Below are 27524 nucleotides of genomic sequence, written 5' to 3'. Positions count from 1 at the left end.
GCTCTGCCAAGGGGAGGACGACCTGAGTGCCCTCTGAGTCGTGCATTTGTTGGGGTCTTTTTTTCTTTTTGAAAGTCCAGCTTGACCTTCCCAGGTGTGTCCTAAGTGTCCCCTGTCTCTTAGAGCTGGCGTGATTCTGTCAACACAAGCACTGTTTGTAGTGGCAACAGTTGTGACCTTTATTGTTTTTACATTTTTATTTCGTTTATTTTTATCGTTCTTTTTTTTTTTTTTTTAAAGATACATATATCACACAAAAAGCTGTGACCTTTAGAGCCAGGCAGGAGCCTGCCCCAGGGTGACTCACGCTGTCCTCCCCACACATGGGCCATAAATGATTATTCATCAGAAGCGGGAGCGGGCAGGGCAGGGCAGGGAAACGGCCGCTCCGAGGGGAAGGCTTGCTCCCTCTGCCACGCTGGAGACCCTGGAAGGGGCCTGGCTGCCCCCGCCCCTCGCCAGCTCTTAGGGGTTCTGGGTTCTGCAGTCACTGCGTGACCCTCAAGAGCCATCAGGCGTCTGTCGCAGGACCTTTGCACTTGCCAAACCTGCAGCTTGGGAAAGTGATTCTCCAGACCTTCACCTGGCCGGCTCCTCCTCCTCAGGGCTCGGCTCCACGGTCTTCCCTGATCCCCATTCCTAAATCGCCCCCGCCCCGTCACACTGATCTGCCTTGTCCATGCGCTCACACCCACCCCGCCTGCAGTTCCCTTTAGGAGGTCAGAGCCACAGAGATTCTTGTCTCTTTTTTGTCCATTTTTGTGTCCTCAGCTTCTAGAACAGCGCCTGGCACACGACCAGTGACGGGATAATGTTCCCTGAGTGACAGCTGTCTCACCCAAGGATGCACACTCACAGGGAAGGAGTCTCTTGACAGTCCTGCTCCCAGGCTGGCTCTCAGCCCCCTGGCACGGGCCACAGAACCGCTATTCCAGCGACAGGCCTGTCCAGGGAACTCCTCCTCTCTCTTGCCCCCAGGGAAAATTCCAGACGCCTTATCCAGACTCAGCTGCACCTGCGTGAGCTGGGCCTGCTTTCCTCACCACCTTACTCCCAGGCGCATGCACCCCTCACTCCAGCAGAAGCCCCTGGCGGCTCCCAAGAGCGTCAGTCCTTCCTGCCATTCCCTCTTGCCTCTCGACGCCTTTACCTGGAGAACTCCAAGTCCTAGCACTAGTCTCAGCTTAAGGGTCTCCGCCTCCAGGAAGCCCTCCTGAACCCCCTCTCCCTGAGGCACTAATCACTCCTTTTTTCTCCCTCAGCCCCCCTCGAGCTTAACACCCCTAGGGTAATTTTTTTTTCCAATTGGGAGATGATTCACGTTCAGTAAAATCCATCCTTTTTAACAAATGCATAAAGTGGTGCTACCATCACCACAATCAAGATAAAGAACTCCATCACCGCACCCCAAACTCCCTTCTCCTCCTTTGCAGTCACCCCCTCTCCCCCTGGAACCCCTCAACAGTTCTGTCCCCCTAGTTCTGCCTATTGGAGAAGGTCATGTACATGGAATCACATGGTTTGTAGCCTTTTAACTCTGGCTTCCTTACGGAATCACAGCTGTAGTCTTTTGATTGTGGTGTCCTTTATTTGCAATTTTTTTTTTTAAGATTTATTTTTTATTTCTCTCTCCTTCCCCCTGTTATCTGCTCTCTGTGTCAACTCGCCGTGTGTTCGTCAATGTCTGCTTGCACCCTCGGTGGCACTGGGAAACTGCATCTCTTTTTTGTTGCGTCAGCTCCTGGGTGGGCTGCGCTTTTTTCACGCGGGGTAGCTCTCCTTGCAGGGCGCACTCTTTGTGCATGGGGCATCCCTATGCAGGGGTGCCCCTGCATGGCACAGCACTCCTTGTGCACGGCAGCACTGCACGTGGGCCAGCTTTATCACACGGGTCAGGAGGCCCTGGGTATCGAACCCTGGACCCTCCATATGGTAGGCGGATGCTCTATCAGTTGAGCCATGTCTGCTTCCCTCATTTGCAATTGGCAATGCGTTTGAGATTCTTCCTTGGAGTTGCATTTATTAGTAGATTATTCCTTTTTCTGTTGAGCGCTTTTCATTGTATGGCTGTACCACCATGTGTTCGTCCATTCACTACCTGAAAGATATGTAGGCTGTTTCCAATTTTTAGCCATTATGAAGAAAACTACGGTGCACATCAGCATACAGACTTCTGTGTAGAAATCCAGGTCAGACCTCATTTCTCCAGGGTGAGGACCCCGGGCGTGGATTGCTGCACCACGTGGTGAGTGTGTGCTTCCCTGTTTAAAGAACCTTTCCAGCTTTTCCGGAGACGCTGCACCTGCTGCTCCACCGTCCTCACCAGCACTGGGTGTGGTGGGTTGCTTTCAGTTTAGCTGCCGTGATAGGTGTGTGGTCACCTTTTTATCCACTTGTCTCTCCCATTCCTTCCGATAGAGAAGGAATCTCCCATCCCATGTCCCCAGGGCCTAGCATGGCCCAGGGTGGCAGTCGGTGCTCCTGGGTGGAAGAATTGAAGGATGAGCCAGCGAACTGGTGTTTGAGGCATTTGTTCCAGATCCTTGGGTGGGTAGTGGATGTCCCACTTCATTAGGGGGTGGTCTCTGGAATGGTGGCCCCAGGCCCGACCTCCCTATCGTTACAATATTATCCTCTATTTGCTATTTGCCCCAAGTGCCCAGCCTGCTTTCCAACCTCGAAAAGGCTCCGTGTGTTCCCTTCCCTGGGGTCTCCCCGGAAGGCGCTGTGCTCGTTCTAGGGGGCTGGGGTGCCAACGTGCAGACGCAGGCCCCCGGGTCTCCCCTCTGAGGTTCCGATTCGGGAGCCCCAGCATCTCGCGCGCGTCTCAGGCCTCACCGAGAACCCCCAGATCTGGAAGGAGGCTCCCGGCCTCAGGTTCCAGCTGTGCTGCCACCGCCCGGCTGCTCCCCTCCGGGAGGCACGCCATGTCCCCGAGCCTCAGTTTCCCCATCTGTGAAAGAGAAAATAATTGAGCTGCTCAACCTTGTTGTGAGGACCAAATGTGTTCACTGCCTGGAAGGTCCAGGCCCCAGCAGGTGTTGAAACACGAGGGCGAATTGGGAAGCGCGGAGATTTGAAAGGCTCCCCCTGCCCGGGCTAACTGTCTGGTATTTCAAAGTTTTTAATGCAGCAGAGCATAATACAGGAAGACGCCCTGGCCTGGGGTGTGCAGTTCAATGACTTTTCACATTTGAACACACCTGGGCAGCCCACACCCGATCCCAAAACCAGGCCCCCAGGAGCCCCCTCAGCTGGTCTCTCCCCACTTCTACCCTCCCAGGACCACCAGTCTCCTGACTTCTAACAGCTTCAATTTTGAAACAGTTTTAATTTTCTGTTATAACTAAGACATGCTCAGTAAAGAATATTTAGAAAACACCTGCAAGTAGAGAAAAAAATCAGAAACAATCTGTTAGCCTACCCAACAGTCTTAAAAAATAAGCGGATGTGGCTCAAGCGGTTGGGCTCCTGTCTACCGTATAGGAGGTCCAGGGTTCGATGCCCAGGGCCTCCTGGTGAGGGCAAGCTGGCCCGTGTGGCAAGCTGGCCCGTGTGGCAAGCTGGCCCATGTGGCAAGCTGGCCCATGTGGAGTGCTGGCCCATGTGGAGTGCTGGCCCACTTGGAGAGCTGGCAAAGCAAGATGATGCAACAAAAAGAGACACAGAGGAGAGAGAATAAGAGACGCAGCAGACCAGGGAGCTGAGGTGGTGCAAGAGAATGATCGCTTCTCTCCCACTCTGGAAGGTCCCAGGATCGGTTCCTGGAGCTGCCTAATGAGAATACAACAGAAACAGAAGAACACACAGTGAATGGACACAGAGAGCAGACAATGGGGGACGGGAGGGGAGGGGGGAAATAAGTAAATTTTTAAAAATGACAAAAAATTATGAACTTTGTATTGAGGTGTAACATATGCAGAGAAACATAAAGCAATCTCCCCATGGAGGCCCTGGATGGAGAGCCAGGACACACGGTACCCACGAGCCTTCCTCGTCCACTCCTGGGCACACGTAGCCACTGTTCTGACTCCTGAAGGCATTGACTAGCTTTGCCAACACCATCTCATTTCTGAAGAAAGCTTCTCTCCTGGCTCCTTTGGAAAACTCTTACTCATCCCTCAAGACCCAATTCTGAGGTCACGTCCTCTGAGAAGTCGTCCCAACTCCTTGTGGCAGAGGGCCAGCGCGCTCCTCTAACGCTGCCCGCCGTTCTGCCTCAGTAAATGCCCCTTCCTGGTTGCTTCCCCCTGGATCTGACCCATTTACCCAACATGGGATGTCATCGGTTTCATTGTGACCCTCCTCCCCTAACGATGTGTCCAAGTCCTGCCGCTCTGGTCTGGGAACGGGATCTTTCCATTTGGAGAAAGGGTCTTCACAGCTGTAATGAAGGTAAAGGTTTCCAGCTGGGCTCACCCTGGATTTAGGACGATGGGTGTCCTTTTAGGAGAAACAACGGGGGTGGGAGAGAGAGAGGAGGGAGAGACGCAGCGGGAAGGCCCGGGAAGGGGGAGGCAGAGCTGGAGGGGCGCGGCGGCGACGGGGCAGGGAGTGCCCGGCTGGCCGGTGACCAGCAGAGGCTGAGCGAGGCGGGGGCGGCTCCCCTCAGAGCCGCCAGAGGAAGCAACCCTGCGACACCTTGACCGTGGCCATCTGGCCCGCAGAGTCGCGAGGCAATGCATTTCGGCTGGCTTAAGCCTCCACGTTCGTGGTCTCTGCTCAGGCCCAGGGCGTGGGTCGCACAAGGCCTCTGCTTGCCCGAGCTGAAGGACTGAGGGGCTTGCCGGGCTGTGGTGGGAGCCCCCTGGGCCTCCTCCCTCTGGGACAGCCCCTTCCCGCGGCCCCTTGGCAGCTCTGGGGCTGTCACGCCAGGCTGCCCCGGTGACATCCGTCTCCCCTGGCCCTCACAGCTACCCCCTTTGCGGGTAACAGATCCCCGCCGGCTCCACCCCCAGCTCCCAGCCAAGCATGGAGCCCCGTTTCCCGGGAGAGTCGCTGCGGCACGGTGGGCTCGTGGCCTCCTGTGACCTGATCCCGGCAGGGCTGGGGCCCCGGGGGAAGGTTTCCTCTCTCTGGCATTTCCCCTCTCGGGTCCGGCTGCCCTGAGCGGCCGAGGTGGAAGGACTCAGCGCCCGCACCGATGTGCCTGTGCCTCTGACTGCGCGGCACCCTCGCCCCAGCCGCTCCTCGGCGTCAGTGACGGGAGATGGAGACGGCCTTTTGTGGACGCTGAACCCCTCTCCTCTGCTGCTCCAGCGGCTGGAGATGGGCTTTTGGCTTTAGCAGGACAGATTGGCCAACTGAGGCTCAGCTGGAGCCAGCCACTTCTTCGACCACACAAGGCAAGTAAGCGCGGAGCTCAGATGCCCACCTGGCCTCTCTGCTGCCACATTCTTAGCTGCTCCTGGCACCATCACTCTTGATTTTAACCCATCTCTTTTGAATTTTGCAAGCGGCTTTGGGCTTGAACGGGGCCTAGTTGCAGCCTGATTCCCAGCACAGCAGGGGCAGGTGGGAGGGCAGGTGTGCCGTGTGTGCTGACACAACACAGTGACTGCACTGCCAGCTCCAGGGGCCCCACTTATCACGGGGGCCAGGAACCCAGCCCAGGATCTGACATGCATGAGGTGACTTGACTTGCCATGGCAGCCCTATTTGACTGATGAAGAAACTGAGGCTTCCGGAGGCTGACAGGTCTGTGTAGAGCTACAGAGAGCCAGAGGCAGAATGGGCCCAGTCTGAGCTGGACCCCCTTGGTGTGTCCCTCCAACGACAGCGGCCACTCAGCAGGGTTTGACTTGGTCTGGGCTACTGCTCTATTCCTGGATGGAGTGTTTGTCGAATGAATAACCAAGCGCCAGCGGGACCCTGCATGCTCTCGAGAGGCCCAAGGAAAAGCCACGGACTGATGCTCTTCCGAGCAGGCCTCAGTTTAACAGCGAGGGGCCCGCCCCCCCATGCAAAGGCCGCTGGCCGGGCTGACCCCTCCCATTGGGGCCTGGCAGCCCGTTCTGGGTGGCGCTTCCTCTCCTGCAGCAGCTGGGACTCGGCTTGTCCCCAGGGGACGTGTATTTCTCTGAACAATGTCGGGAAAGGAAACCAAACTGAAAGGCCCTGGGGTGGGGGGTCCTGCCCCTTTTTGGCTGTGAGGGGGCGGGGGAAGACTGCTGAGGGTCCCTGGGGCACAGCCCCGAGGCCTCGCTGGTGGGGAGAGGAAACCGGGGTTGGACGGCCGCCCAGTAAAATAATCATCAGCACAGTAAGCAGGGTGGCGTGCTGAGGCCGCAGCTCTGTGTTCCCCGGGATGTCAAAGGCGTCTACCACCTTCTAAGGTGGCTCTTTTTTCTTAATTAGAGAAGTTGTAGTGACGGAAAAGTCAAGCATAAAATACAGGGTTCCCATCTGCCACCTTAGGATTAACACCTCGCATTCGTGTCATACATTTGTTACACTTCATGAAAGAACATAGCTATCATTGTACTATTAATGATAAAGGTAGCTCTTTTTTTTTTTTAGGAAGAAAACCCAGCGTTATTGAAATATAATTCATATAAAATACAATGCCCCCTATTTAGAGCATATACATCAATGGATTCTAGTTCATTCACAGAATTGTGCAGCCATCGGCCCCATCAATTTTGGAATGTTTATCACTCTATAAAGAAACTCCGCACCCTTTAGCCATCATCTCCCGACAGCCCCATTCCCCCCAGCCCTAGACAATCACTAATGCACTTTCTGTCTCTATAGATTTGCTATTCTGGATATTTTAGGAAGAAGTCTTATGATGGGGAAACCGAAAGGTTCAGAGAGGATATCTGACCAGCTCAAGGTCAGGCAGCCAGGGAAGTGGCAAGCCGGGGCCTTGAACTCAGATCTCCCTGCCCTCACACTGCGTACTTCCCACTGCACCATGCACTGTGCACCATGCACCTGCGGCGTCTCCTTCCTAATAACGACAGTGAACATCGCCAGCACCGATCGCTGAACTGCAGCAAGTGCGTCTCATTTAATCCTTCCAGTCACCCTTGGAGGTAGACACAAGTTTCATGCCCATTTATCAGAGTGGGAAACTGAGGCACAGAGGGGTGAACAATCCAATGCAACATGGCTCCTAGCAAACAGAAAGCAATTATGGGGAAAAAAGCACGTGCGTATCTGAGGACTGGTGAGGGAGGCCAAATAGCAGGCGTTTAGATCATGCTGGTTCAAGGACAACTTTCTTTCAAATTATTCTTTGTCGTTTTGTTTTTCTTCCTTCTTTCTTTTTAAATGAAAAGGAAAAGAAAGTTCCCTCCACCCTTTGAGGTCACTTCCTGACCTGTTTGCGAGTCTAAGTGGAGCAGTTACAAACACAGCCCTTCCCACCTGCTTGCCTCCAGGAGCGCAGTGGTGTGGGCAAGCATGGCCAGGACGCTGGCCCCAGACAGAGCCGGGTTCAAATCCTGCCTCTGCTACCTTTAGCAGCCTCCACCCTGCCACAGCTAATCCAGGCTTTCTGTTGAACAGATAGGGCAGTTTCTACCCTACCGTTTTCCCTCAGGGAAGAGGTATCATCTAGTGGAGTCCCCACAGAGTGTCAGAACTGGGGCTGCATCTCGATTCCTGCATTGCAGCCTGAGCAGTCATGTTTGAGAAAGAAACCGGGAGTCGCCAGCGCTTATGCATCGCACCGGGTCCCTTGAGCTGTTACTCAAGAGGGTTGGTGAAAGAGGAGCCAAAGAAGAAAAGGAATAAAATACATGAAAAAAAAGGAAACTGCTGCCTAACACAACCGTCATCTCCTACACAATGGCTATTTTAACCATAAATGTTGTAGGCTTACAACTGCAGATTAAGAGAGATTTAAACTGAAGCATGCTCTCCATCGTCTCCAGCTCGATCCCCATGGACCAGAGGCAACGCCAGCGAGAACTAGCATCTGTCTGGGCCGACTTTTAGGAAGCAAAGGCCAGAGCACAAGGCCTCTCCTTAAAGTGGCCTCCCAGACCTCTGCTCTCATTCAGTCTTGTTTGACCCGCCAGAGATTTAATCCGTCTCTCGTGTAACCATAAAGCACCCACATCTACTGCTGTTCTCTTATATTGTGCACATTACTCCACGATTCTAAGTGGTAGACAGAAGAAGCCTTTTAAAAAGCTCTTTAAAAAGCAGCACAGTAAATCATTCTCTAGAGGACTGAGAAAAGAGCCAAGAAGAAGAAATCTAAGGATCGACTAAAGCCATGGAGTGCATCCTACGACTTGGGAGGAATATTTACGGGAGGACGTGCGGGCGGCAGTTCATAGATTCCCCAGGTGCTGTAACACAAGCAACTTAGAAGTGAAAATGGATGTGCTGACCGCCCCGTAGGTGACTTTAACGTGGCCCTGGTCACAAAGAAGACACATATGAAGGACTGGAATACAATCGTTTCATGAAGCATGAGAATGGAAAAAAGTATTTCCTAAGAATATATCAAATCACACAATACAGGACTCCTAGCAGGCACGTGTAGCTAAATTAATCAAATACCCTAGCTAGGCATTTGTCTAGGCCATCTATATGGTTAGAAGTGTATATAGTAAGGGGGTCAAGGAAAAAAAGTCTCATTTGGGAATATGGCAGATGAGTGGCTTGATATTATTCATATCTTACAACAACCCTTTGGCACTATTTTGATCCCCTTTTACAGATGGGGAAACTGAGGCCGAGGGTATTTAAGCGGCTTTCCCAAGGTCACAAGAGGCAGGCTGACCCCAGGGTAGCCTCAGAGATGGCAAATTAGACTATGAACAGCCTCCCCCGGTGGGTGGTGTGAGGCGTATAATAAATGCAATAGAACATCTGCGCGCAGTAGGCGCTTCATAAATGCTGCGCTGCGGGGAAATCCTCTTCCTGCCCTTCGCCCAGCGACCTGGGGCAGGCCGCTGCCCTCGCCGTCGCCTCAGTTTCTTTCCCCGCCCCCGGGGGCCAGCGGGCGGACCTCGGGGGGCGGGACCCAGGCCGGGCCCGCCCCGCGGCGGGCAGGGTGCTCGGGGTGCTCAGGGCCGCCGGGCGGGGTGGGGCCGGGCCGGGCGCGCGGGGCGGCCCCGGGGAGTCACGTGGCGCGGGCCGCGGCCGAAGCAGAAGTGGCGAGCGCGGGCGGCGGAGGGCGTGCGCGGCAGGGAGTGCCCCGAGCCCGGACGGCGGCGCTGCGCGGGACCCCGGAGCCCCGGACCCGCGGCGGGGGCGGCCCGGCAGCGGCACCGCCAGGTGGGTGGCGCGGCCGGGCGGGAGCGCACGCGGGGCTGCGAGGCGGGGGACGACCTGCGCCCGGAGGTGGGGGGACCCGCGCCCGAGGAGGAACTTGCACCCGGGGAACCCGCGTCCGCGGACGCGCGAGCGCCCGGCGGGGACCTGCTCTGCGGGGACACCTCCGCCCGCGGGGCACCTGGCCCGGGCGCCGCGGCGCGGCAGGGGAGACGGGCAGTCTGGGTCCCCCGGCCGCTGGGCCAGGCGCCCCGCGCGGCCGTCGCCGGCCACTTCCTCCCCCCGGGCCCGCGCCACCTCGCCGGTGCGTGCCCTGGGGAGGCCGCGGCTTTGAATGGGAACCCGGAGGAAACCGCGCCTTGCGCGTGGGGGGTCGCGCGAGCCGCGGGGGCCTGCGTGGGGCGGAGGGGCACGTCTTTCCTGGCAGTCCTGGGCTCGCTGAAGCGCGCACTACCCGGTACGACGCAGGTGGCTGCCGGGCTAGGGGGGCGATACCGCGAGACGCTGGGGGGGGGGGGGGGGTTTGCAGGAGATTCGTGACCCGCCACCCCAGGGGCTGAATGCGTAATTCTGTGTGTCCACGTGTGCATTTGCCCTGATTATGTTTTGGAATCCCAGAGGTCGTTACCCGCCAGGGGAAGAATTAGAGGGAAAGGTGCCTCCTCTCCACGGAGGGCCTGGCTCCTGGCTTCTAGGAGCCTGGGGTGGGCTTTTTGAGCGCCCTGAGGTAGGAGGAAAAACAGGTGGTCTTGTCTAGCAGACCTTCGTTTGAATTCCAGCTCCAGCTGTGTGTCCCTGAGCAGGTTGGTGAACCTCTCTGAGCCTGGTTTCTTCCCCTGGGCACCGGGTCTTTCCAAGCCCACTCTCCAGGGCTGTGTTGAGAGTTGGAGCTCGTCTGTGGGCAGGCGTTGAGGTCCTGTGTGCCCCGTGGTGCTCACTTCAGTTCTGCAGGGGGGCCTTACCGAGTTTGGGGGGCACGTTGTCCCTAAGCATTTATTTCTAGTACAAAGTGAGTGCACGTGTGTGTGCACATGTGCCACGTCTGTACTAGCTCCTGGCCGACAACTCCCCGGGGGTCTAAGCTCGCTTGATGATGGCTACTGCCTCCCCCCTTCCCCCCCGTCCAGTGCATGAAGCCCCCCTTGAAGAGGCAGAAGCACACAGGCCTGACCCCCAGTGCGGCTCTTTTGTCCTCTGGAGGTGGAGTCCGTGGAAAATTGCTGGTGAGAGAACTTCTGAAAACACTCCTTAATTTAGAAAACAGCCAAAACACCCCAAAAGAAAAAGCTCATCCCTTACGTCACCACTTACATTAAGCCAAAGTCAGATCATTCCCTCCACCCTTTTCCACCTTCCAGGAGCCTTTATAAAGACAGCCTTTAAAATAGAATTATAGTTCACTTGTTGGTTTTCAACTCTCTTTTATCTTGTGGGTTCAAACTGCCTGTACATCTTCCTCATTCCGTCCAGTAGCTACCAGCCTTCTTTAATGTGTGTGCTCCTCCTGTATTCAGGGGACCCCTGCTGATGGGCAGTTAAGCTGTTGACTTTGTTTTTCTTTTCTTTTTCTATTGCAAGTAGCCCCTCCGTGGATGTCTTTGTGCATGACTTTTGCACAGTGTTAGTTGCTGGATCACAGCATGTGCGGGCTTTCCCTCTGCTTAGGGGCTCACAGGTTTTCCTCTAAAAGCCAATTTACACTCCCACGTGGGAGGGCTCACACTGCCCAGCTCCCCCGAAGAAACTCTCTATCCTGCCACGCTGCGCGCCGGGTGGGAGATGCCGAGATCACGTCCCTCGAGCTGAAGGAAGGCGGTCACTTCTCAGGGATGTGACCGCGGCCAGCTCCAGCAGGTGTTTCGGGGGGGTTGGGAGAAAATCCCGCACCCCCTGACGTGCAGAGCGCCTTGGAAAGAAGACACCCCCGTTGCGCAGCTCTGGTCTCTTGGCTCTCCCAGCTTGCTTGCCAAGAGAGGGGCCGGAACGGCCGAGAGGCGGCAGCTCTTCAATCTCAGCTGTGTTTGTAGTGGCACCGGCACGTCACTGGACAAGGTTACCCGTGGAGGGTGAGAAACAGGAACCAAAAGGGATTTCATTTTTTAAAAGCAGAAGCGCAGTGGAGATCGCCTCTGCTGGCCAGTGCCCTCCTCCGGGGGCGAGGCCTGGAGACTGTCCTTGCCTTCGTCACTGAAGTCCCCCCACCCGAAAGCCGGGGCCGGGGGCTGGCGGGAAGGACCTCACGGCCACAAGGTCTGCTTCCGGGGCCGGGCGAGGGGCACTGAGAGAGGCCTGGTGCTTACGACTGAGTGGGCCCTGGGGGCTTCTGAGCCAGAAGTTGCAGATCTTCCAGGGAAGGGTACGCCCGAGGTTCCTAGGAACCAGAAGGAAGAAGGGTGCAGGTGCCGTGATGTTCGCGCGGCAAAGGGGTGAGGCGCCCCAGCCAGGGGCAGCTGCGGGACCTTGGACCCGTCATTTAGCCTCTACCTTGGGAGCAGCAGAGGCTGCCAATTTATTTATTACCTGGCCGGGAGATGCTGAATTCGAGCAGGCAGGTTCTGAAAGAGCTGGGCTCAGGACTCAAACCCGGGTTCAGATCCTGCTGCGCCCCTTGTCTGCGTGACCTTGGTCAAGTAATTTCACCTCTCAAGATGCGTATTTCTTATCGAGATAGATGAGAGGAAGCAGGTATGGCAGGGGCTTGGCTTAGCACCTGGGCGGGCCCAATAAACAGCTGCTTTGTTTTTTAGGAAGTACCTGAGTTTGAACCCAGGACTTCGTACCTGGGAAGCAGGTGCTCAACCTGAGCTCCATCCCCTCCCCTAAACAGCTGCTATTTATGGGGAGGAGCATGGCGGTGCCTGGTCCCCCTTTGTCCTTGGGTGAGAGGTGACCGGCAGGAGGGTCATTTTAGCTTCTCCCGGCCCAGGATGCGCTTTGACTCTCGGGGTGCTCTCGGCACGCCTTATGAAGGCTGCTCAGAGCCTTTCCTTGAGCTGGTTCATCTTTTCTGAAGATTGGATTCGGCTGCCGTCTTCCCCCGATCCCACTCCAGATTGCGTTTGGGGCCCTTTCTGCTGCCCCGTCGCCCTGCCCCCGTGTGTATCCGCTGCTGCACTCACCCTTTTTACATTAGAGCTCTCCGGTGCGCTGCAGTTTCCCAGTGGGCAGAGAGCAGGTGCAGCTGAGGATTAGCCCTCCAGCTGCCAGCACGCCCTGCGGAAGTGCCTTTGGTTACGGGCATGGAGGGGGGGGGGGAGGGGGCAAAGGGCAAGGACAGGCCTCTGTCCTTCCCCGTTGGCACCCTAGTCCCCAGCTCGGTGGCTGTCACAGAGTTAACCCTGATGAATGAGTTGGCCGACTGGCTGGTATCTTAACCTGCGCCCTGCCATACCTGGGGCTGCATGTACGTTGCTGCTTTTAGGTGATGCTGCTGTCCCCATTGGACGGATGAGGGAACTGCCGCCCAGATTTGGGCAATTTGACCAGAGGCTGCAGGGACGCAGAGCCAGAGCGCAAGCCCGGACAGCCCTCCGAACACCTGCCTTTCACTTCCTGTTTTCTGGAGTGGCTTCTCTAGAACCCCTGTGCAACCTTGTGACAACTGTGCCTTGCCTGGATGGATTCCTGTGGGCAAGGGAGGAGCTCAAGACGCATGGAATGATTGGTGGTCATGCTGACAGGAGCGACCGCTAAGCAGCTCCTACTTTGTGTCATTGTTTCAAGGCCTTGATTTATCTCCTTTAATCCTTAGGAGACCCTCGGGAGGGGATTTCTGCGTTCAGCGCGTGCAGAAATGCGGCTCGGAGACCTGGGGGCAGGGGGCAGCCCCTTCTGAAGGGCAGCGGTATAGGGGAGTGGGTCGGTATGGGGTCGGTCCCACTGCCTGGGCTCAAAGCCTAGTTCCCCTGCTTTTAAGCTGCGTGACCTTGAGCGAGTTACTCGGCCTCTCTGACCCTCTCTGGACATTGGAGATCATAATAGGTTGCCTCACCTCTGTGTGAGGTGCTGGCGGCAGTCCTCCACTGTGGGCTCTTGCCACTGCTCTCAGGGGTCGGCCTCTCCGTGCACCTGCCTCTGCCTTGGGCTCTCGCTCCTTGCTGACTGGTCCCTCATTCAAGTTCAGCTGCCCTGTGCTTTTTCCTCCCTGCTCCCAAACTTCCCCAGCTCTGACGCGGTCCAGCAGCTGAGCTAGTTTTGAATCCCAACTTTGTTCCTCAGCAGCTGTGTGACTCTAAGGATGTAACCTTACTTCTCTGCGCCCCGGTTCCTTCATCTGTAAAATAGACATAATAGTGAACCTGCTTTCCAGGTTGTCGATGGCTCATTCCTTCGGTAGGAATAAATACTTGAGGGCTGACTCTGTGCCGGTCTCCATGCTAAGCTTCCTCATCTGTCAGATGGGACAGCAATACCACCAAAAATTAGGACGTAGTAGTGGACCAAACAGGGAACAGGCTCCCTGTCCTGTCTGCCTAGAACTTAGGTGCTTTAGTAGGGGGCGTCGACAATAAACAGAGATAAACAGAGCGACGCCAGGTGGGTCGGGGCTGCTGCTTTATAAGGGAATGGTCGGGAATATCTCACCACTAAGGTGCATTTGAACAGAGATCCAGGAGAAGGGGGCGAGCAAGTTGAGTGACTTTCTAGGTGGAGAGCTTTCCAAGCCCGTGCAAAGGCCCTGGGGCTGCCCTGAGCTTTGGGGGCTCAAGGGCAGCAAGTGGGTCAACATCACTTGCCAGGCCAGGCAAAGGGGGCGGGGAGCAGAATTGAGGGGTCCTAAGAGTTTGCATTTGACGCCATGTGACATGGGGAGCGACCGCAGGATTTTGAGCAGAGGAGCGACATGATTTAACTCATGTTCTGAAAGGATCCTTCCGCTCCTGGTCTGAGAATGACTGTAGAGGACCAGGGCAGAAGCTGGGAGATGGGTGGGCAGGCGGTGGGAATACCCAGGTCAGTGACCCTAGGTGAAAAGATGGGACGGGTAGTCTGGTTTTGCTGACAGATCGGGTGTGGGGATGAGAGAGGTGAGACGAAGAGGGCGCCCAGGTTTTGAGTCCGAGCCCCGTCTTATACACGTCGACCCCGCACGGGCATCAGCACCCATTGAGAATGCCTCCTGGACGCCGGCATCCTGCCGGGGGCCTTGCTGGTGGCCCTGCCCTTCAGCCTTCCTCCCACTCTAGGAAGGACCGAGGTGAGCGTGGACAGGTTCAGCAGCCTGTGTGAGGCCACACGTTAGCAAGGACCCCCAGCGGGACTTGAACTCGAGGCTCCGGGGCACTGGCGTTCCCGTCCCCTTTCCCCATTTCCACACAGAGGACCCAGTCGTCTCTGATGTGTTTTTCCCGTTCCCGTTTTCCAGCTTCCTGTGGCTGCCATAACCGTGCACCACAAATCGAGGGGCTCTCTCTCGTGGGGCTGGAGGTCAAGGTCAAGGTCGGCGGGGCTACACCCCCGCAGACCTGCAGGGGAAGGCGCTCCGGGGCCCCTTCCAGTTGCCGGTGGAAGGTGCAGCCCGTCCGTCTCTGCCTCTGTTGTCCTCTTGTAAGAACGTCCTTTGTAGCGGACTTAGGGCCCGTCCTAAGCCGAGGGGACCTCATCTTAACTCGATTCCATCTGCAAAGACCCTGTTTCCAGATGAGGCTGTGTCCACTGGCCTGGGTGGACGTGAGTTCTGTGGGACCCTGTTTAACCCAGGACTGCCCTTCCCAGCTCTGCTCAGGAAGGAAGGGCCGCTCTGAACTCTCTAGGCAGGATGGAGGAGGAGATTTGTAGGTGGGATTGGGCTTTGGCAGGTGGGAGCTGGTCCAAGCTGCTTTGACTATTCAAATATTCTACAAGAGAAAAGGTGGTGAGGGGCCAGCTGGGTGCTTTGGTTATTCAAAGCCTGGGTAGCGGTTGGGGCAGGGAGGGTCTTCTCCCAGCACCTTAACTTCTCCTTAAAGCGCCACATCCCGCCTGGGCTCTCCGAGTGGCCAGCGACTCCCTGCCACCAGAACCTTCACCCAGAGGTGGTTCCAATGGGCACGAGGCAGGATTTTGGCTCCTAAAATCCACGCCCTGTTAGCTGAACTCCTCCAAGTGTACTAAAACCAGTTCGCCCTTCTCTCTCCCGCTCTCAGCCTCCCTGTTCCGTCCCACGCTGCTTCGCCCCGGAGCGCCCGGCCATGGCGACCGTGGACAGCCTTCCGGAGTATGAGAAGAGCCAGATCAAGAGAGCCCTGGAGCTGGGCACGGTGATGTCCGTGTTCAGTTTCCGCAAGTACACGCCTGAGCGGAGGACGGTGCAGGTGGTCATGGAGACCCGGCAGGTGGCGTGGAGCAAGACCGCCGACAAGATTGAGGGCTTCCGTGAGTACCGCTGGGCGCCGGCTGCGCGGGGCCGCGCGTCCTCCCCGGGCCGGGCCTGCTGACCGCCTTCCCCGTGAGCCCTTGGTCACGACTGCAGTTGTGGTTGGTTGAGTACATTCTTACAAAACCGAAAGCCACAGGGAGCTCCTTGTCTGGGTGTCTGAGGGCCTTTGGGGTAGACAGGGACGTTCACCCCGGAAAGACCTGGTCACGGCACTTAGCAGAGGCCAGAGAGGGCCAGCCTGAAAAATGGGGTGCAGCCAGCTCGCCCGGGCGGGGCGTGCTCCCATCTGACAGGTCCAGGGATTGCCTGTCTTCCGGGGATGCTCGAGCCGGCTGCCCTCTTTGGGGCGAGCTTCCCTCGCCTGCGCCTGGAACCCCAGAGCTTGGTAGCCAAGCACCTGCTTCGTCCTGCTGCAAACCACAGCAGCGAGAGGCTTTTACTTTAACCTCCGAGAGGAGAGAGCAAGTCCCTGGGTGCTTCTGAGCTTTCACACGAAGTTCTGCTCCTGCTGGGGGTGTCTTCCCTTCCCACCCCCCTCACGTTGGGCAATGGGCTTGGTTCCGAAAGTTTCTCAGACTGTTTTTTAACAGCAGAGTAAGGGGACTTAAGCAATTATCAGTTGCAGATGCTTGTTTTCAAAATAGTTATTTAGTTATTTTAAAAAATTCATTGTGGTAAATAAACTGCCATTCTAGCACTTCCTAAGTGTACCATTCTGTGATATTAATTATATTCACAGTGTCGTACTATCGCCACCAACATCCATTACTAAAACTTTTTCTTCACCCCAAACAGAAGCTCTCTGGCTATTAAGCAATGGGTCCCCATTTCCCCTCCCTCCCAGCCCCTGGTAACCTCTAATCTACTTCCTGACTCTATGAATTTGCTTATTTTAGATATTTTATATAGGTGAACTCAAGCCATACTTGGCTCGTGTGTCTGGCTTATTTCACTTTGCCTCGTGTTTTCCAGGTCACCCTGGTGGTAGCGTGCATCGGAATGTCGTTCCGTTTTACAGTGGGGTAATGCTCTGTTGTATGAATGTGCCACATTTTGTTTCTCCATTTATCCGTTGATGGACTCGGGTTGTTTCTACCTTTTGGCAATTGTGAATACTGCTGTGATGAACATTTGTGTACAAGTATCTGTTCGAAATCCTGTTCTCAATTCTTTTAGGTATACTTAGAATTCTGTGGTACATAGGTATATGGTAATTCTGTTTAACTTTTTGAGCAACTGCCAAACTATTTCCTCAGTGGCAGCACCATTTCACATTCCCACCAGCAGCACAGGAGGCTTCCAGTTTTTCCGTATCCTTACCAGCAGTTGTTGTTTTCTGGTTTTTAAATAGTAGCCATCCTCGTGGGTGGGAAGTGGTAACTCATTGTGGTTATTTATTAGTTTCTAATTGAAAAGTTAAAATATACATTGGGGGGAAAATCAACTCATAAACGTCTCTCTTCCCCATCCCATGCTTATATAATATATCCTTGTATAATAGGTATCATAGTTTTGTTTTGTCTTTTCACAAAAATGAGAACTTTCTGCATATACTTCTTTTTCACTTAATCCTTTTGGCGGCAGTTCCTTTTTAGCACGTATTTTTTTTTTTTTTTTTAAGATTTGTTTATGCCCATCCCCAACTTCCCCAACTTCCCATTGTTTTGTGCTCACTGACTGCTCTCTGTGTCCATTCACTGTGCATTCTTCTGTGTCTGTCTGTCTTCTCTTTAGACAGCTCTGGGAACCAGTCCTGGGACCTTCTGGAGAGGGAGAGAGGTGTTCAGTCTCTTGCACCACCTCAGCTCCCTGGTCTGCTATATCTCTTATTGTCTCTCTTCTGTGTCTCTTATTGTTGCGTCATCTTGCTGCGGTAGCTCTCCACATGGGCCAGCACACCCTTGCGGGCCAACACACCGCGTGGTTCAGCTCTCCGTTTGGGCCAGCTCGCCTTCAGCAGGAGACCCTGGGAATTGAACCCTGGACCTCCCGTGTGGTAGACGGGAGCCCAGTGGTTCAGCATGTATTGAGCGGTGGCATTTGTTCAGGCTCAGTGAGCTTGCCTGCCCCTGACCGGAGTCTACCGATTTGACCCGTAGAGATGGACATTTTGGGTCACTTCCAGCCTTTTGCTATTAGGAGCATATTGCAGGGAGTCTCCTTGCATTGTCCTTTCATGCACAGATAGCGGGTGTGTCCCGAGGACGGCTTGGGATGTGTTATTTCCGCGTTAAAGGGTTTGCCGCCTTTGAACTTGGAAGGGCAGCCCCACGACACCCCGGAGGAGCTCGCCCCACTCACCGCTGCGGGCCACGGGCCTGGGGCCCCCTGCCCCCTGCCCCCTCTTCCCCACTGCGGCGAGCCTGTGTTTGGACTTAGCTGCCCACAGGTGGACTGTGGGGCTCCACGGAGCTTTGCGTTCAGTCTCTCTTATACGTGGGGTCAGGCGGCGCCAGCCCAGCAGGTGCAGGCAGCGCAGGGCTGGGAGTCTGGCTTTGAACATGCCTGCGTGTGGACACAGCCGCTTTTCCTCCTGGCCCCGTGCATGTCGGCGCAGTTGACCTCTTCAGGTGGCTCAGAATCAGGCTTGGGTGGTCAGTGGGGCGCGCCACGTCGTGCATGACGATGGTCCCCGTTCTCCTCCTGGCCTGTGGGAAACACTTCGGAGGCTTTTATTTATTTATTTATTTTTTACCAGAATTTTTTTCTTTATTTTCTTTTAAATGTTACATTAAAAAAGTATGAGGTCCCCCAGCGGTGGTCAGAGATATATTCACCAAGTGCAATGAATGTCTCGTGATGATGGAGGTTGTTGTTATGGGGGGAGGATTGGGGGGTATATGGGGACCTCATATTTTTTGAATGTAACATTAAAAAAATAAAGACCAAAAAAAAAAAAGTATGAGGTCCCCATATACCCCCCACCCCACCCACGCCACCCCTCCCACTTCAACGACCTCTTCCATCATTGTGACACATCCACTGTACCTGGTGAGTACATTCTGGAGAACCGCGGCAGCACATGGACAGTGGTCCACATTGTAGTCCACACTCTCCCCCAGTCCACCCAGTGGGCCACGACAGGACACACAACGTCCAGCATCTGTCCCTGCAGCACAACACAGGCTCCTGGCCCCTTCTGATTTAGTGGCACAGGTGGGCTGGGGCATTCCTGGTGACCAGCCAGGTGTGGGACTAGAGCTTGCCTGCCCTCTCCCCTCCTCCTCTCCTTTCCCTTCCTCCCCTGGGCCCCTCCTGGTCCCCTTCTAGTACTGGAGACCATCAGTCATTCAGTTAGGTTCAACTCCTCGTGGCTCCTCCGTGGTCTTATCAGTGACAGGAGGCGTGGGGCTGGGCCTCTGGCCCTGCTTGGTGAGCTTTGCTCTGTGCCCTTGAGCAGGTTACTTCTGCTCTCTGCCTCAGTTTCCTTATCTGTCGAATGGGGCTTATTCCAGTGCCGCCCTCGCAGGTTTGGGGTTGGGGATAAGTAGACAATAAATATGTGAAAGGGGCTCGGCCATGCATAATACCTGATGAGCACCCGGCCATCAGGAGCTGCCAGTACTGTAATTTTTGCCATTGTCATCGTTGCTGGCGGGGCCTCCGGCTTGTCTGGGCCTCAAAGTCTCGTCTAGGTGCTGGGGCTTCACCTGGTTCCCCTGCAGGTTTTCAGAAAGGGGCTGATGTGACCAGCGTGGCTCTTTGAGCCTGCTCCGGCATTTCAGGTGAGGCGCTTATGTCGGTGTTTGTCCACAGGCAGAACAAAGACGTTTTTGGAGTTAAGGACTTAGACCCGGTGACCCCTGGGCCACTTCAGAAGCGCGGGTCTACGGCCCATGTGGGGACTTGTTAGGGCCCCTTGTCCCCTGCTGCTTTGCAAGAGTGGTGCCCCAGGACACGTCCCAGCTCTGGCTGTCGCGTGGGGACCTTCTGGTTGCTGTGGGGCCGGCAGGGTGCAGGTAGGGGCATGGGTGGGCGTGTGGCTCCAGGGCGCTTGGCAAGCTTTCCTCAGGACGGGTGCCACGAGCGGGAGCCGGCCTGGGCGTGACGTGCATCGCATGCATCCAGCTGACGCACGCTGCCACGGCGCTCAGCCCTGGCCGTTTTGCCCCGCAGCGGGCGTCGGGCCATGTCTGGAGACATTCTTGGTCGTCACAGCTTGGCGGTGGGTGCTGTTGGATGTGACATGCGGAGGCCGGGTTTGCTGCTGAAGGTGTCGCCGTGTGCGTCAGCCCCCCCCCGCAGAGGAGCCTCTGACCCGAGGCGTCTGTCGTGCGGCGGTCAGGACCCGCTGGCCTCAAGTCGTGTGCTCTCTGGGCCTCTCGTGATGGAGCCGTTGCATTTGTTCGGTCCATGTTTGCCACTGTAGGTGAGACTCTGCAGAGAGGGAGGTGGCGTGAGGAAGCAGCCCTCGTGGGATCGCGGACGAGGGCCCTGGGTGGGGGGTTTGTGCGGGGCACTGTGGGGAGGGCGGGCTGGGGCTCAGAGTGGCAAAGCTGCCGGTGTTGAGGGTCACAGGAGGGAGTGGCCAGTGGCAGGGATGGCCAGTCAGGAGTGGGATCCGGGGTGCCGCTTAATGGGAGGGCGTTGCTTCGTGTGTCCGAGACTCAGGCAGGGCTTGGCTAGGTGGTTTCTCGACTCTTTGTGGCGTCCCCTGAGGTTTCTTGGTGGGACTCAGCTGGTCCATGACCTGATCTGGAAGGTTCCAGGATCTTCACTAACATGCTTCCTGCCTTGGAAGGCTGGACGCTGCGGTCAGCTAGGACTGTGGACCAGAGTGCCTACCGCACGGCAGTGTCAGACGCGGTGGACTTCTTTCTCCAGAGTGAATATTCTGGAAATGCCAGGCAAAAGCTGCGAGTCTTCTTATGACTTCGCTTCGGAAGTCCCAGAAGGTCTCTTGCACCAGCTGAGGTCACCAAGGCCAACTCAAGTTCAAGGAAAGGGGAATTAGGCTCCATCCCTTGGAAAGGGAGTGGCACGTCCGTGCAGGGAGGAAGAATGGGGAGCCGCCATCTTGACGATGTGGACTCTGGATTCAGACTTCTGGGTTCAAACCCCAGCTCTGCTATCCACTGGAAGCATGACCCGAGGCAGATATTAACTATTCTGTGCCTCAGTTTCCCTGCTGTTACTTGACATAATAATAGTCTGTCTCTTTGGGTAAGAATCAAATGGACCTGGTTTTATATATTTTTCTAATGTGGAAAATATTTCATAATTGAAATTTATTAAGTTAACGAAAACCCCCCTGGGTGGAGTTTTAATAGAGAAGTTGGTGGCACCTTGCGTGGGCCACTTACCCTTAGCTTTCTGCTTTCCTTTCATTATCTGAGGGTGCTGCATGGCCCTGCAGCGCTGGCCTCCTGCAGCTGCAGTTCAGTAGTGTGGCTTTCCTTGGTGTTGAGTTGGGCATCTCCGAAGATAGGGTGGGAGCTTAAAGTGCAGAATATGTGGTTTTTGTTTCCTTCCAGTGGGCACCCATTGAGCAGTCTCTGGGTGAAAAGGAATGTGCTTTGGGGCCTTTCTGAGTTAACCTTGGAAGTTCCCCTGCATCTCATCCATCTGGGAGGCCTGGAATGCTTCTTCAGAGCCAACCTGGTGCTACCTGTTTGTGGGTTCTGGGTGGGGTTGGCCGTGGCCATGAACCACTGTTGACAGCTTGGCCTTTGTCCATCTCAACTGAATAGACTTTTATCCTGAGGTTTGCACTTTCGTTTGTGCATGTTTTCTATGTCTGGTTATTCTTGGCAAGTTGTGGCTGCCCATGAATGGGGATTTTCAAACTCAGGAGCTGTTCTGTTTCCTTAGCATTAGGTTCTTGACTTGCCTGCCTGATGATGATGGTGACGTTGACGAGAGCCACTCTGATGAGCACTTACTGTGTGCTAGTTCCTGTGCTAATAAGCACGTCCCATACAACAGCTCACCATATCCCCACCATGACCCTGTGAGGTGGGAATTATCCCCACTCCCCTGTCGAGGAGACTGTGTATCGGGGATGGCAGGTGACATGCCCAAGGCCACGCAGCCAGGAAAGGGCAGCCCTGCCCTTTGCACTCTTTCTATCTGCTGCCAGAGCCTGCACTGTGCTGCCTTCCTCCCCTTCCTTAGCTGGCATGTGTCTCCGTTCTGAATGTAATGGAGAGGCACCCTGCTTGGAACCCAGGAACGACAGCTCTGTTACTGCAGGAGGGAAAGGCACTGATTTTGGAGTGTGTGCAGAGGACGCACTCTGCTAGGGGCTGGGGACGCCAGGAGGAAGGAGAGCTGGACCCCTCCTGGAGGTGCCGGGCTGCACGGGGGACAGACACACAGGAGAGACCTAGAACGCAGCGTAGGAAAGAGCAGGTGGCCAGGACAGTGTTGTGAGTTTGCTGTGTTCTGGCTAGTTCTGAAATCTATCCTTGGACTTCTTAAAAAAATGACTCTTTTTGGAAGTTATGTTATTTAAGAACAATTAAGATATACTCTTGCTGCCATCTCCAACCTCGGAAGAAATTTCTTATGCAAAAGTGGTCCCCAAATTCGAGTGAGTACCCCATCAGAAAACTCACCCAATGTATCTCCAGTGTCTGTGTGTTGATTTATTTTTTAATTATAGATGTGCAGTTACAGTCTACACATGCGTGGACTCAGGAACCTGGGTTCATATCCCAGCCCTGGGATCACTGCTGCCTTCTCTTTGTGCCTCTATGACCTTATCTGTAAAATGAGAATAATAAAAAAATCTGTGTCCTAGGACTCTTGTGAGGATTAAGTGAGTTAATATGTGTTGGCCACAGAAGAGGCGCTCAGATATTAGCTGACGTTGTTGTCATCCTCCTCCTCCTCCAACCTGAAGGGGAATGGCATTTCAGAAAGGTCAGGATATACATTAGAACTTCCATTTACATCATTTCATCCCTGCACCCAGTGGATTGTCTGCGCACCCTCTGGGGTATGTATTCTCCACATTGGAGCTGGCTGTCTTAAAAATTGAGTTGATGTTTTTCTTGACCTTGCTGCCACCTGCTCTTACGCTGGGAGGTCAAGGAATTGGTTTGCCTGGTTATACGAGGGTTGTCTTTCTTCTGGAGGGCAACCACCAGTGCTCTTGGAATTTCTTCCTTGGCTGATTTTGCAAATACGTACAGGGGACCTTGGTGCAAATCAGATTTTAAGCTCGTCTCTGGCGATAAAGTGACGAACAGGAGGGTGGAGATTCTAAGTGGAGCTTGCAGACAAGTAGGAAAGAGAAAAAGCCAAAGAAATGAATGCAGTAATTATGAATTATGATGGAGTCTAGGAAGGGAAAAAAACAAGGTTCTGTGGTAAAGAGGAACCAGCCGAGAGCACTCTTTTCGCTGAGGCAGGCCTCTGGAAGCGTCCCTGAGGAGGTGGCCCTTGCCCTGAGACTCGGGGGAGCAGGAGGCAGCCTGGCCGAGGGCACAGCACGTACAGCAGCTTGGAGGCTGGAAAGGGGAGCGGAAGGAAGGCTGGGAGCTGTGTAATAGCCTGGGGGAGCGGGGGCAGCCCGAGGTGCAGTAGAAAGGGGTGAGGTCAGGAAAGGCGGTGGCTTCGGGTTTATTCAGCAGCCACGGGAGACGGGAGCTCTGTGACTCAGGCTACGATTCTGTCTTCTGTAAAGACCCCTCTCGCTGTGGGGCAGGGAACTGGGGGACTTGAAGTGAGGTCCCTGGCATCGGAACTACCTGTTAGGGTAGGCAGCCATGGTCACTGGCCCTTGCTCGCTCGCTCGCTCGCTTTCTCTTTCTTTTTTCTTCTTCCTTCCTTCCTTTCTTCCTTTCTTTCCTTTCTTTTTCTTTCTTTTACTCAATTTCTTTCTTTCTCTCTCTCTCTTTTTCTTTCTTTCTCTCACTTGCTTTCTTTTTCTTTCTCTCGCTTTCTTTCTTTCTTTCTTTCTCTTGCTGTCTCTCTCTTTCTGATTTATTTTATTTATTCCCCTCCCCCCCATCATCTCTCTCTGTGTCCATTCAATGAGTGTTCTTGTATTCTCATTAGGCAGCTCTGGGAACCCATTCCAGGACCTTCTGGAGGGGGAGAGAGGCGATTACTCTCTTACGCCCCCTCAACTCCCCGTTCTGCTACGTCGTCTTGTTTTCTCTCTGTGTCTCTTGTGGCGTCATCTTGCTGCACCAGCTGTCTGCGTGGGCCGGCACTCCTGCGGGGGTGGCATTCCAGCATGGGCTGGCATGCTGCATGGGCCAGCTTGCCTTTACCAGGAGGCCCTGGGCATCAGACCCTGGACCTCTTATATGGTAGACGGGAGCCCAGTTGGTTGAGCCACATCCGCTTCCCTCTTCTATTCTTTCAATAATTGACTGAAGTGAAACTCACTTAACATTTTTGGTGTATGGTGTGAAGCAGGGTATAATATTTTTCTTTCCCTCCAATGGTTAAATATTTGTCCACTTTTAATTGAATAATGCTTCCTCTTCCCAGTGTTTCGGGGTGAAATTCACATAACCGAAGACTGACCACTTTAAAGGGGACCCTTGGGGGGGCACTTAGTATGTTTGGATGTTGTGCCCCCACCGCCTCTAGCTCCAGAGCACCCCCACCCCACAGTAGAAGCCTGGGCCGTGCCCGCCAGGCGTCTCTCCTTCTACCCCCACCCCAGGTCATTTCTGGGCACAGCAGGAGTTTCTTTCCCGCCCAGGCCATGATCCCGTGGGGCTGGGGGCTGGGCTAGGTGCCATCTGGTGGGACCCCCATCTGCTAAGTGTGGAAGCGTCCGCGGGATCCTCTGCGTCCAGCCGGCCCGTGGGGAGGGGGAGAAGGATGGGGGCGGCGCAAGCGGCTTTGGCGCGCCAGGCCTGGAAGTGGGGTGCATCTTCCTGCTTGTACCCCAAGGGCCAGAACTCGGCACACGTGCGCCCCAGCCGAGAGGGTGCTGGGAAGGCTGGGAGGCGGGCCGGGGGGGGCCTCTGCGGGAGCCCCCATGGGTGACTGAAGGGTAGAGGGATTTTGAGGGTTGGCAGGCCTGGTGGGAAGCCGGGAAGACGGGGCGCTCCCAGCTGGGCCGCGTGGGAAGGGGAGGCGGCCAGCCGCCGGGCCCGGACTGTGACGATGTGACTGGAGCCACTGGTGGTGGCGTCCCTGCCCCCTTCTCGACACACGGGCCTCTTCTGCCCGCCTTGGTTTTCCCTCAGGGCCGCCGTCGTTCCCTCCCCAGCGAAACGGGCCTCCCCAGACCTTGACTTTCGGTTGCACTCCCCTCCCCGAGGCTTTGGTTTCCAGCCCCCCAAGGATCAGCTCCCAAGAAAGAACTCCGATTGGCTGAATGTATCTCTGTTTTGTTTTGCATTATGGTGGCAGGCATGTAAAATAAAATTTGCCACTTGAACCATTACTCAACGACCAATTCAGGGGTGTGGATTACATTCACAACGTGGCACTGCTGTCGCCGTTGTCCATTACCCAAGCTTATTCACCACCCAAACAGAAATGGTCCCGCGATGCGGTAGCTCCCAGCCCCCCACCTGCCCACCCTCCACCCGCTGCGACCCACCCCGGACTGCTTCCTGTGTCTGGGAACTTGCCTGCTCCAGACGCTCTGTGGAAGGGGAGTCGCCCGTGTTCTGTGCCTGGCTCTCTGCCGTGGCGTGACCTTCCCAGGCTCCTCCACGCTGTAGCGCGTGAACGCGTCTTTTCAGGCCAGCGTGGGAGGCTACTTAGGAGTCTGGAGCCACACGGCTCTAACAGGACGGCTGGCCCGGCCTCCTCCAAAAGGCCAGCTGCGGCTTTCTGGCTCCTGGGTCCCCCTTCAGAGGCGCTCGAGGAGCAGTGAGGCTGAGCAGTGGATGTGTGTATTTGGCCTCTGACTTCTGGACAAGTTAGAGTTCACCACAAAACTATTGAAAGAGCCTTTATTTCCGCTGTCCCCTTCTCTCTTAGCTGATTCGGCTGTGACGGGGGCTGTGTGTGGAGTATACTGTAGTGGACCCTGGAGCCACTTGCCTGCATTTGAATTTTGGCTCTTTTATCACCTCTGTGACCTTGAAAAGAAATGTCACCTCTCTATGCCTCAGTTTCCCCATCTGTAAAATGGCCAAAGGATATTTCCTACTTTCTAGAGTCATCGTCCTCTGGTTACATCGCTTAGACAGGGCCTGGTAAGAACTGTGTGAGCGCTCTCTCCTCCCTTCTCTCAGAAGTACACCCCCGGGGGCCTGAGCTCTGGGTGGCCGAGCCTCGGCAGGGACCCTGGGCATGCCCATAGCTGCGGTGGCTCTTCTGTGGCTGGGGGTGTGGACGTGCCCCTCTCTCTGGCCTTTGGGGAGTTGGGTGTCCCAGCCCAGACCCCCCCCTCCCCCCTGCCCCGGGCCGTGGTGGTGAGCAGTGAGAAGAGGCACCAGGGTGTGGACAGGGGCCCTCTGAGAAGCCCGAGGGCCGTGGCACCTTCCCGCGAGGCAGGCCCAGCCCTGGGGGCACAGGTGCCTGGCCTCATGCAATTAGGGTTTTGGAAGCGTGGGTGTAATCACACTTGCTGTTGAGAGACAGCTCTGCAGCATCCGGTGGCCTGTCCTTTTGGGCCGGTCATCCCTTCTCCCGGGTCTCCCTTAGGCCCGTGTCCTCGCCCACGGGGCAGGACCGGCCTTGTGCTCTTCTGCCTCGGAAGCGTCCTGAGTGCGGCACTCTCTGGGCTGATGGCCGCCAACCCCGGCGTCCTGTGCCTCCTGCCCCAGTGAGGCCTGACCATGGGGCCGGGTCCCGCATCGCCCTTATGCGGCTGTGAGCTCCGGGGGGCAGGCCCCTGTCCGTCCTGGTCAGGGCTGGGGGCTCCACGGGTACCTGGTCAGCAAAAGAATTGAGGAAACGGCCTGGGGACCCCGCCTGGACCCTGTCCCCTCGGTCCTGGAGATGGTGCTATCTGGGGCTAAACCGATGACAACTTGCTCGTCACCTGCACTCCCTGGTGCTGACCTTGGCCCTGCCACATACGGGCCGCGTGGCCTGGGCGGGTCTGGCGCTCTGACCGTCCGCTTTCTTCTCCGGGGAAGGGGGCAATGCAGAACCACCCTGGAGGAGCCTCGGGAGCAGAACGTTGGTGAATGCATGCAGCCTGCTTGGGAGTGGCCTTGGATGTGGTGCCCAGTGCCTGTGTCACCGTGGTGGCTCGTCAGGTCGTGCCCAGGGCCCTGGAGGGGGCCAGTGGGTGGGAGCACTCAGGCCCAGAGCCTGCCCCTCCGTTCTTCTGCCACCCGGGTAGGGGTCCTGCGGGGGCCAGGCTGAGCCGTGTGCACGGGCAGCTCAGCCCCTGGCTTCCCCCCACCAGGCTGGGGAGGGCCGGCCTCGGGAGGAGTGGCGCCAGCAGGGCAGTGGTGGAGTTACGAAAACGGCGTCGGCGACGGTGCCAGCTTGCAGGCGGGAGCAGAGGGGCCATTCCCTGCGTGGGTGGAAGGCAGCCCACGTGAGGAGCTGCCGGGCTCTAACGCAGGCTGTGCTGGCAGCCACACGTGGGAGTGAGTTCTGGGGGTGATGTGTCTGTGTGAGAAGAAGGATTCCTTCTTTGTTTGGAGAAAGAAAAAACGGGGCTTTTAAAAATGGAAACCAGCAAAATTACACGAAACAAAGACTGGTGGGAGAGCAGATGGGGCAGAGCGCAGGCGGGGGGAGGCACCCTGCTTGCCCGCCAGCCTCCGGACCAGGCCAGCCTGCTGGGTGCCCCTGCATCCTCTTCCTGGGTCCCCTCGGGCTAGACTTCACTGGCCGGGCGTCCACCTCCACAGCCATGCCCAGCTGCCCTTGGCACCTGCTTGAGCCACACCGAGCCACCCCTGGCCTGCTGCCAACCTCTGCAGGGGGTCCAGCCCCCCAGCTCCAGGCAGGAGCATGGCAGAGAAGGGATTCTCCTCCCCGGGGGGCAAGGACGCTGGGACCCAGGGCGGCTGGGGACAAACTGTGTGTCCCCTTCCTGTTTAAGACC

General features: G+C 55.9%; 1 protein-coding gene across 1 annotated transcript in view; it reads left to right on the top strand.

Moving 5' to 3' along the window:
- Positions 1-9126: 9126 nt before the first annotated feature.
- The window catches only part of PLCG2 (phospholipase C gamma 2), a 169759-nt gene continuing 151361 nt past the window's right edge, over positions 9127-27524 (top strand). Inside the window, exons 1-2 of the mRNA XM_004468949.3 lie at positions 9127-9237; positions 15360-15588. Of these exons, the coding sequence (XP_004469006.2) occupies positions 15405-15588 (184 nt within the window). The 5' untranslated portion in view covers positions 9127-9237; positions 15360-15404. The remainder of the gene's footprint in view (positions 9238-15359; positions 15589-27524) is intronic.

This window comes from Dasypus novemcinctus, chromosome 18, assembly GCF_030445035.2.
Source record: "Dasypus novemcinctus isolate mDasNov1 chromosome 18, mDasNov1.1.hap2, whole genome shotgun sequence".
NCBI classification, from domain to species: domain Eukaryota; kingdom Metazoa; phylum Chordata; class Mammalia; order Cingulata; family Dasypodidae; genus Dasypus; species Dasypus novemcinctus.
This window is presented reverse-complemented; position numbering and strand designations above follow the sequence as displayed.